This window comes from Phalangium opilio, unplaced genomic scaffold (assembly GCF_054372755.1).
Source record: "Phalangium opilio isolate 3A_F unplaced genomic scaffold, DU_Popi_V2 ptg000061l_1, whole genome shotgun sequence".
In the NCBI taxonomy this organism is placed as follows: domain Eukaryota; kingdom Metazoa; phylum Arthropoda; class Arachnida; order Opiliones; family Phalangiidae; genus Phalangium; species Phalangium opilio.
The window spans coordinates 11,056,574-11,067,971 of NW_028324178.1; the positions used below are offsets into that span (position 1 = coordinate 11,056,574).

At 37.3% G+C, this 11,398-nt stretch overlaps 1 protein-coding gene across 1 annotated transcript; it reads left to right on the top strand.

Moving 5' to 3' along the window:
- Positions 1 to 947: 947 nt before the first annotated feature.
- On the top strand, positions 948 to 2,036 carry LOC149665117 (uncharacterized). Its single transcript, XM_089842081.1, has 2 exons — positions 948 to 1,091; positions 1,149 to 2,036. The coding sequence occupies exons 1-2, from the start codon at positions 948 to 950 to the stop codon at positions 1,593 to 1,595; spliced, it is 591 nt and encodes a 196-aa protein (XP_089698207.1). The 3' UTR covers positions 1,596 to 2,036.
- The last annotated feature ends 9,362 nt before the right edge of the window (positions 2,037 to 11,398 follow it).

The following is an 11,398-nucleotide window of genomic DNA, read 5'->3' on the forward strand; positions in this document are numbered from 1 at the left end:
CAATTGATAGAGGTGCTGTTCAATAATGGGAGTTTAAAAGAACTATTAGAAAATATGAACACTCAATATAGTTTGTTGATTTCGAAACATGAAGGTGATGCTCACGGGGAATATTCTACGTTTTTACATTCTTGGAGTAAATGGCTTTATCAATTAGTACATGGAGAAAATGGTGTTTCCCCAGTAATTATTTACGAACTTAGCTGTTTTTCTGAACTGTTGAACGTAATTCACTGGATTGGTTGGAAGGTGTTAGACGTAAGAGCGAGAAGGAAAAGAATTCAAGATATAGAAGAAAATGTGGACAATAAAGTGGAAAGATTCTTTAAGAAGAAGCGTTCTTATAGTTCAGACATTACTCTTGAAGCTGCTCAAAAAGTCAAACTTCGACATTTAAAAACAGATCGCTTATATAGCATGAACCGTATTGTTGGGGGAGTGTTAGGGGAAATTTGGAAAGCCAATAAAAAAGGTATCCAGCTGTCAAGACAGAACCAACCAAGAAAGCTGACCCCTAAACAACATGCAGAAGCCTTAACAAATTACCAAATTGCCCTTGCCATTGGAAATTTTAAAAAAATTAAAAATATCCCACCAGCTACAACGCGGATAAATAAGGGAGGCTTGTTTATAGCAAATGAGACTTTTATACCATACGTCACACGAATAATAACTAAAGTGGTTGAAGAATATCGAGTATGGGCACAGAGTCCCTATCCCGGAAAAGCTATCAGTATGTATTATTGGTATTAGTTTGTTTTAAACGTTATTAGCGTTAATTCTTGGTTTCAGAGGAGACAGCAAAAAGCGTAAGGTCTGACGAAACATTCAAAGCCCAATTTCACAACATCATTAAGGAAATCCAGGAGGTTATAGAATCTGGTTTCACTGAAAAGCAACTGGAAGAATTTAGAGTTGTCTTCCAACGGAAACTTGTACATGCTAAAATGTCAGATTTGGTCCGAGCAGCAATTCGAGAAAGAAATGAGAAAAAAGTAAGAAGAGGCTTGGGTGGTCAAACTTTGAGATGCATGTTGTACGGAATGAAAAATAAATCAAAAAAGGCAGGAATTAAAAAGTCAGAACCAAAGGTAAAGAAATCTCCATTGAAAAATAAAAAGACCAGAATTGAATCGTCGGTACCAAAGGTGAAGAAATCTCCATTGAAAAATAAAAAGACAGGAATTAAAAAGTCAGAACCAAAGGTGATGAAATCTCCATTGAAAAGTGAAACCTCTAAAGTCAGTACAGCTCCCGAGGCGAATAACTCCTGTACGTCAACGTCATTAAACCCGGAACATGCTACGCCCAAAAACACTGATTGCAGCAAAATCATTAGCAGCCCCACCATGCCTTTAATGAAGACTGTGATTAAAAGAAGAAGAATAAATATGAAGAAACTATCAATGTCGTTAGAGTCCATGGTTGATAGCTTCGAAGTGAAAAACCCCGACAAAAATGAAAATACACTGAATAAAAAAAGTCAAAATTATATGTGCAATACGTCAATATCTGGTAATGTGCAAAATCCAAATGTCTCAAGATCTGGAAGAACTATTAAAAAGAAACTATGCGTTGATTATAGTTACGATTAATACGTTTATCAGTAGCATCAAAGTACAAATCTAATTGTAAAGTTAAAATATTCACTGTCTCACTAGTTCCTCCTACTTAATTGTAGTACCTGTTTAATGTGATAATATCGTAAATTTTAAAAATATGTGATACTCTTTAGTGATAAAAGTTTCAACGTTAAAGGATGTTATTAACTCGTACATAAAATGCAATAATTAATACTAAGTCCATCCTAAAGTGCAACAATGTTGATATTTGTTAATTAGTTCCTCTAATTGAAGTTTAGTTCCTGTTTATTTTGATAATATCACGAAACCATGTAAAATGTGATAATATCTACGATAACAATACAATAATTGTTGCCAGATACTTTCATTCTCCCTTTAAAGGGAGGGTGAAAAGGAAAATAAAGTGATTTGTTTTTCGATTCTTCACCTAAGTATAAGACCGATCCGCATAGTGAAACATCCAGGATGTACTGTTGCCACAGGAATGTTATTAAGAAGAAGGCAGGGAGTTACGCGATTGGTCCGAGGGTCTTGTTTCAAGTTATCGATGAAATCTGAAACTAATTTGAATTTTAAAATCATTCGTAGATACTTCCTGGATGTTTCACTATGCGGATCTTTATTTTCCTTTTCACCCTCCCTTTAAAGGAAAACGATGTGCAATAATAAAAGACGTTTCAATTAAAATGTGTTCAAATATTTATTGGTCAGAAACATTCAGATTAACTTTACGATAACAAGCTTCAGCATTTTGGGATGTTTTTGAGCTTGATTTAATTAAAATGGCTCGTCGAGCACTACGGTAATTTATACTAGAAAGTTTACTGGCTGTTACGTACTTCATTTGACTAAATAGGGTTTCCACTGCGGAACCATTTATCCTTACAGGATATATGTATCGGTTTGGATGACGAGCAATGAAATCTTTAACATAGTCAATGAATCCAAAGACTGAAATTCGTAAGAGTTCAAAAGTTTGCCACGCGAGGAACTTGCGGTTATTAGTCATTCGTTCTCGATCAGCGGTTCTTTCGGAAGCCCATTCTTCGAAGTAACTTAATCCATCTAGCATAGATTTTATCGGAGCTGATTGCAGGTCGTAAACTCTTTCCCCGGACAGTAATCCAGTTTCAAAAACTTTGTGACAAGCGCTTAGATAATCATGACACGCCATGACATTGGGTTTGTCTAAAGGCTCTTTCTCAAACATTGGATTAGCGTAGTTATAAAGTTCTCCTAAAACTTCCATCTGTTGCATTATTTTAGCTGGGAACACATTGAGTTTGGTCCACGAATCACGGTCTACGTGTGACTGCTGGAGTCCCTTTACTTGGACCAATTCATCATTGTCTCTTATATCGTCCTCTCGTTTTTTCATGTCGACGATTTCTTTCCAGCCGAATCGTATGCCGTTTTTAGTGAAATCTCTGGTTTCACCCTCTTGTGAATGATTGAGACCGTTAATCATGTTTTTGAGCTGGTGACTCGGGCACACCATCCAATAAATTGAATCTCCACTAACATAAAAATTTGGCATTTTTGTGCTAATCCTGAAATTGAAGGAACCATCTTCCTTGACTGTAGGTTGAACCGCTTTTGTCATACCTAAGCTATGACGTAATGCAGACATATTGCTGCTCCCACCATCGCACACAATAATTCCAGTTTCAAAACCAACGGTATAAGCACTTCAGTAATGTGGTCGAAATAGCGGCATGTGTTACTGGCTTTGAAAACATGAAGTATGGCCTAATTACATCAAAATTCATAGAGGTACATCGCCAAAGATACTGGAGAGCGTATTCAGCTTCCAGTATTTCTTGAACTTTTTGAACTTTGAATAAGTCTGCCAAAGACGCGTTTTCATCATCATCCATTGCCGTTCCTATGAATTCTCCATTTCTTGAATTCCAGATCATTTTTCCAATAATTTTAACTTCATCGAATATCAGTGCGCCTTCTTTGGGAGGATTGTTGAACTCAGGATTGTTTTTTGAATGCTCCTCAAACCTCTTGACCTCATTTTTAAGATGAATTAAGTCAATCCCAGCTTTACTGGGTATTTCACGAATTTTTCTTCTTAATGTATGACAACTTGGTAGATTTAAAATTTCAAAGGAGCGAAACCTTTCATAGGCTGCAGGTGAGCAGGCATACACAGCTTTGCAAAGCCTATAGGTTAAGGGGCTCCATCGATTGCCTTTAGATCCAGTGGTACACCTTTCTTGATCTTTTTGGAAGTTGTTTTCGGTACGACCTTTACTATTGGCCTCCCAAGCCTTTTTCAACGCTAATCCCATAAGCTTGTTTTTTTTCATCGGTTGTTCGAATATGTTTTGTAACTCTTCCTGGCCATTTAAATTTATGTCATCAACAATAGCCCTCATTTCTTTATCCTGAGCAGTGCTGAGTTCCTAGCTTGTCTCTCGCAGCTTCCTCTCTAGATGTTTAATTTTATGGTTTAACGATGACCTATTTCGTTTGCATTTGAGCAGCCGATTTCGGTTCGATCTTGGGGTCAAGACACTCATTCTACACCTTGATTGAACCAACTGCCTCTTTAAGCTGGATTTCTACTCGGCAGAAAATTACGACGGAAACACGGCGCCAGCGGTTTGAATTTTTTTTTACGCCCACCGTCGACGGTAGTGAGTTTTCACTTCAAACCGAATACATTCGGTAGCGGAAACTCAGTAGGTCACGTGATGATTATCGAACGTAAAATGTATAGATGGCGCGTCAATAGTATAGTAATTTGCATACAGCTGTTAACTGTAAACAAAATAGAAATATGGAGGGCTCCGAGTTTGCTAGTGATATTTTAAGTACGTTGTGTGTGTTTAATTATAGTTTATTGACTTACTTATGCTACAAAAATTATAAGGATGATATGAAAAGACGTTTCTGGGTTAGAAATATTTTTCGAAAACGGCAACAATTTGGTTACCAACTGAAATGCGGCAAAGGATGATGAAAAACATTTTCAGTATGTAAACCTAATGTAATGAAATTTTCAGGTATTTTTTATCTGACTTTATACAATTTTCTTGCAGATTTTTTCGATTGAACAAAATGGAGTTTGATGAAATTTTAGAACTAATTAGGCCACTCATCCATAAGGCAGATTCGAGGTTTCGTAAATCAATGTCTCCGGAAGAAAAGTTATCGTTAACTTTACGGTTAGATTTTTGTTTTTTGTTGTCTTAGTTCACAGCTATACTTATATGTAATTTTCTAAAGGTATTTAGCGAGTGGGGATATGCAAATTAGGCTTTCTTTTGCATACAGATTAGGAGCAACTACTGTGAGCAATATTATCAAAGAAATTGTGAGGCAATATGGAAGTTCTTTCGCCAATTTATCTAAGACTACCAACCACAGCTAAAGAATGGCTCGCGATAAGTAAAGAATTCCAGAGAGCTTGGAACCTCCCTCATTGTATCGGAGCCCTGGACGGGAAACACATAAACATACGATGCCCAGCTAAAAGTGGTTCGCGATTCTACAACTACAAGGGATATTTTAGTATCATACTTTTGGCACTTTGTGATGCTGAATATAAATTTACAATGGTAGATGTTGGAGCGTTCGGAAGCCAAAGCGATGGCGGGGTATTTTCCCGATCAAAGTTTGGAAGGAAGCTTAACGAAGGATTATTGTCTCTTCCTGATCCATCGTATCTTCCAAATTCAATCCAAGGTTTTCAATATTACATCGCAGCTGACGAAGCTTTCCCCTTAAACAAACATATAATGAGACCCTACCCAAGAAGAGGATTAACATTATCTCAAAGGATTTTTAATTATCGATTATGCCGAGGTCGCCGAGTTATTGAAAATACTTTCGGGATATATGTTGCTCGGTGGCGAATATTTCATAAAACAATTCAAGGGAAGCCTGAGAACATTGACAATATTATCAAAGCGACTGTGTGCCTCCATAATTTTATAATTACGAAAGAAGCTTTTAAAAGAGATGAGGAGAAACTGTATTTACCATCCTCAAATTATGTTGATCGAGAGGGAAATGATGGAATGGTTTTGGATGGACTTTGGCGGAAAGAAGTAGGACCTGAAAATGCTATCATACCTTGTGGAAATCTTTATCGTAATAATCGTCACTCAGTTAGTGTTGGTAGAATGAGAGACACATTAGCTAGTTATTTTTGTAATGAAGGCCAAGTTTCATGGCAAATGGATAGAGTAACAAGAGGTTCAAAATGAAAGTTTTTTATTGTTTTTCCAATTCATAAAAAATATTTTCAATTTTATGACGCGCTTCAATTTGATTTCTGGCATCCAATTTTCTAAATCGTCCCATTAAACTTGTAAAATAATGATATATTTCGTCCTTGTCATTATTTTTTATTGACGCTATCTGCGTTAACAGGGTCTTCTCTGAGATATCCATCATTTTTTCAAACTTGTTGTCTAAAATATCACTTTTCTTTCGTTTCCTCGAAGGCCCAGGATTGTTTTCAGTCATTCCATCACGCGAAGACCCTGGTTTGGCAGAATGGGAGGCTTCAGAAGTGTCTGTTTTTGTTTGAGACCCACTGTCTTCATTATCATCTGACAAATTATTTCTAACAATAACAAAATAATATAATTAGGCATAATTATACTTTGTCCTACTGCAACTTCAAAAACTTTACAATACAACTGATGAAGGATTCATCATGTTTTCAAATATTATTGTTGCAGTATTAGCACTTTCCTCATCCAGGGTAGAGCTTTCCAAAATGCTAGTCTGCGACTCTGGTAGTTCCATGTTACTTGAGGTTCTTTATAATTAATTTCAAATTATTCGCAAGCAGATTGGTTAAAATAATGTGTTATAAACTTATAGGCCTAGGGCTTACTCCCTGGGTTTGATAGTTGTCTTTAAAAAGGCATCCAGCGTTTTAAATAAAGTCCATTTGGGACAGACAACTTCATCCGCTCCAGCTCCGCTTCGTTTGCTGTCGCAAATGGTTTTCTTCTCTTTAGTGTAGCGGTCTCTTATGGCTTTCCAAGTGTTGTATGCCTCAACACCTGTAATATATAGCAATACATTTAGACCAAAGAAATTTAAAATATGTAAAGAGAACGTACCATTAATATGGAAAAGGGCTCCAATTGAGGCCCATCTATCCTCCTTCAATAACGTATCTTTGTAGTCTTTATGACTTAAGTCATATAAATAAGAGTATTTTCTAACTTCTACTATAAACATTTCTTTATCTACTTTTTATCTTTTTTTTGATTCCGTAGCAGCTTTGCTGCCTTTACGAGGGGGCATAGTTTTTCAGAAAGTGCGAAAGCGAATAGCTATTAGCGAGGTTTATCGTGGCCGAGGCCCAAAAATAAAATGGCACCCAGAAAATCCACCAAACTGGGGAATTTGCTGTTGCGCGCGACTCTCTGACGTATTAGAAATCTCGATTTCTCATTGGCTGAACGATGTTTTTTAAGTCGACTATGACAGTAAAAATAGAACAGGTTTTAAGTCCGACCGAAACGAACCGAGCGGCAATTCTGTCGAGCCCGACGTAAAATATTTCCGTCGAAACCAGTTACACCGTGTTTCCGTCGTAATTTTCTGCCGAGTAGAAATCCAGCTTAATGCTCAGTCCACTGCCGTCGCGTAACTACATCAACCCCAAACATCCTAGATCGTTCCGGTTGCCACCCTTCCCCCTTTTGCGGATAGGAGTTAGCATCCAAATGGAATTATATATAAAGAGAAATTTTCTATTGTATAAGGCAGTTCTCATTTACACCCGGTTAAATGTATTCGTTATAATTTACTGAACCTCATGGTTCAGTCTCTTCAGTTATGTTAAATTTTTTATTTAGTTTATGTGAATAAAATCAAAAGTTTTGATTAACCGCTTGCTATACCTTCTAATTTAAGTTAAAGGATTTGAACGCCCTTGTCAACGGAACGGACATTCAATCTTTTCCGTTACAAGCGATCAAGGGATTCGGGTTGATCTTCCTGATCTTTTACCCGAAAGCGTGGTGAGATGCTACGAAAACACCTGCAAAAAAGAGGCATTATGGACGAAGCCCTTGTGTCTGCCATAAAGAGAATTTAAAAATGTACCCGAATTGCGGAGATTCAACTCATTTGGAACCGCGTTTTGGCGTCCAAGGTTAGATTTGCTTTATTAATTTCCGGTTTCGCTGAAAGTTGAAAATGAAAGCCGAAGCTGAAAGATGGGCCTTATTCAATGAGGTTTTTTACGAATGTTGAAACGTCGAGAAGAAACCATCAAATGATATTGATCTTTCAGCTTCGACAGCAGGTTTCAGCGCCATTGCGAGCGCAGGTAAATCTCATCGCGTTAATAATAATTTTATGCAAATAGGGGGAATCTTGAAAATGCCTGAGCTAAATGTAGACGGCCCTATTCCCAACTTCCAAGCATAATTGATGCATTGGAAAATGAAAACGCCTTTTTAGAAGCAAACAAAAGGAAATATTTAAACGAAGTTAAAATGATTGAGGATCAAATTGAATCGAATCTAAAGAAAATCAACCGTTTAAAGCAAAGAGTTAATGAAGAAGAAGAGAACGAGAGGTTGGGGGCTCTGGTGAAAGAGTCCATGACTCCTGACTTTCAGAAAGTATTGGACATTTTGGGCAGAATAAAAGTTCATTTCGGCGACGAAGATTTTTGCCAAACCTTAAAAAGAATTGATGTAAATCAAGGACTTTTTATTGATTCAGGTTAGTTAGATATTCGAAAATGCATTGGACCAATGCAATGTTAAATGATACATGTGGGCCTTTAGGTGATGGCAACACGCGTGTAACTTTGGTCTAATGCCCTGTGGAATGTACCTACACGAACGCGTTTAGAGGATACATATACTCTTAATCTTTATATTCTTTTAATTATATTTATTCTTCTAGAAAATGAAAGTGAGGATTCTTTGATTCCAGCTACTCCTGGAAGAAATTTCGAAGGTTGGGGATTTACTTACTATTATTTAAAGAAACGCTAACGAGTACATATTTTTAAAGAAGAAGGTTTGGGAGAATCGAGTTGCTCGACCACACTAGAAAAAAGAAAAGCCACACCTTCAACCGAAATCTCCAAAAAAGAAAAAATGAAATTCCAAATGATCATGTAATTGAAAAGTCAAAGCTTAAGTCGAACAAAAGAAAGAGGAGGAGAAAATACGAAAAATTCAAGAGGACAAAAGAAAGAAGTTACAAGAGGAAGAAATTAAAAATTTTGAAGAGGACAAAAGAAAAAAGGTGCAAGAGGTAAAAAAAATGGTAGAAAAGCAGAAAAGGCACAATACCAAAGAGGGTAAACTACTAAACTTAAGAGACAAAGAAGAAAAGGAAAAATAGGAGAAGGATAGAAAAGGAGAAGAGGAGGAAGACGATTTTAGTGAGAAGGAGTCAGTTGCAATCGAAGAGTCTAATGGTAAGGGTGAGATTATTAGTTCCTAAATATAATTTCCTAATTTGATTCCTTGTATATAGACGATAATCTCAAAGAAAAACGAAGAAAATGAAAGTAAATCGGTAAAGAAAGTGAGAGTGAAAATTCAGACTCTGATAGTAGTTCGGAAATAATTCCAAAATTTAAAAAGTAAAATTTAGTCAGTGCAATATTTTAAAAAAATACAAATATCACTATTTAAAAAGTGTATAAAAAATATTACTAAATTCATTTTGTAACAAATGCATTGTTTAATAAATATATTCATTTTTAATTGAAGAATGTTACAAATTTATTTTGACGATACATTCAAGCTACTTATCACTTCCACTTTACGAAGAGTAACAGAGAAAGTAACCCAGCTACTTTCAAGTTACTTGTTAATTCCACATTACGGAGAGTAACAGAGAAAGTAACCCAGTTACTTCTAGTTACTTTTCGCCTCGAGTTTGCGGAGTGTATGGCAAAGGTGAAATTTTTAGTTCCCTAAATATAATTTCCTAATTTTATTCCTTGTATATAGACGATAATCTCAAAGAGGACGAAGAAAATGAAAGTTATTTCATCGGAAATAAAAGTGAGAGTGAAAATTCAGACTCTGATAGTAGTTCGGAAATAATTCCAAAGTTTGAAAAGTAAAATTTAGTCAGTGTAATGTTTTAAAAGATTACAAATATATTTAAAAAGAGAATGCTAAATTCATTTTGTAGTAAATTCATTGTTTTTGAATAATTCCAAAGTTTAAAAATTAAAATTTAGTCAGTATTATATTTCAAAAGAGTACAAATATATTTAAAAAGAGAATGCTAAATTCATTTTGTAACAAATTCATTGTTTAATAAATATATTCATTTTTAATTTGAGAATGTTTGGCAACTATTTTAAAGGGACCTGCACATTTAGGACTGAGTTTTCTCATAATTTTACCCGTTGTACTTGATTAGGGATGGCTTTCCATCCATTACTAATGTTCCTAGCTCAAATTCTAGAGGCTCATGACGGAGGTCATAGTGTTTCTTTTGATGAGCTTAAGCTAATTTCGATAATTCATTACTGAATTCTATTTGTTCCTTAAGAACTTTTAAAGTTTCAGTGGGGTCGAGGTCATCAGGGACCCGAATGGGTTCTTCAATATCCAAATCCCAAGGGAGACGTGGCTCTCGTCCTAAATTCAAAAAGAAAGGGGATCTGCTTGTGGTTTTATGGGGTGCTGAATTAATGGCAAATTGAAGAAGGTCCAGGGTTTCATCCCATCGCTCATGGTGATTCCCTACATAGGAAAGTGATAACCGCGTGGGTTGACTGATTCCTGGTGATGGATACTTCTAGCCATTTACTATGGCTGTCCACTACCACTAGAAGGTAGACTCCTTCAACCGGACCAGCGAAGTCAGCGTGTACTCTTATCCACGGCGAATTTGTTTGTGGCCACGGATGGTATGACCTTGCCGGCGTGGTTGCGTGTTCACGACATATCCTACATGTCTGCGATAAGGTTGCAATATCCTGGTCGATATTAGGCCACCAGAAACTTGACCTGGCAATTGCCTTCATTTTCGCGGTTCCCTGGTGAGAACTGTGGAGTTCTTCTAGCATGACGTGGCGCTTGTCTCCCGGAATGATTACGCGGTTGCCCATCATTAGAATGCCGTGTAGACTGGAAAGTTCGTTCCTTCGTCGGTAGTATACCGTTAAGTTTGGATGAATCTCAGATGGACGCCATCCCTGAGTCATTGCCTTTTTCAGTTGATGAAGGGTCTTGTCTGTTCCCGTCGCCTCCTCCAATTGTCTTATGTTGAGGGGTCCCTTATTGGTGATGTTCCGTAGTGCGAAGACGTATTCCGCGGGTGCGGGAGTCTGGGTGGTGTTGACCGGTTGTGGTAGTCTACTGAGGGCATCGGCATTAGCGTTGAGAGATCCTTTTCGAAATTTGATTTCGTAGGAAAAGGCGGCTAAGGTGAGTGACCAACGTTGGATGCGTGCGGCTGCCATCGGGGGAATAGGTTTATCAGCTGCCAATAAGGTGACTAAGGGTTGATGATCCGTAAACAGGATGAACTTGGTGCCATATAGGTAGTCTTTAAACTTTTTGACCGCGAAAATGATTGCCAGCCCTTCTCTCTACAACTGGGAATAGTTCTTTTCCGTCGGGGTTAGGCTGCGCGATGCGAAGGCGATTGGTTTCTCTGTTCCCTCGATGTTGTGAGATATTACAGCCCCGACTCCCACTGGCGACGCGTCGCATGCGAGAGATATCGGCTTGGTGGCGTCGTAATGGACTAGTAGGTTTGATGATATCAGAGCTTGTTTAGCTGGCATGAAAGCTTCTTGCTGCGGCGAGTTCCACTGCCATATGGCGGTTTTCGTAAGAAGG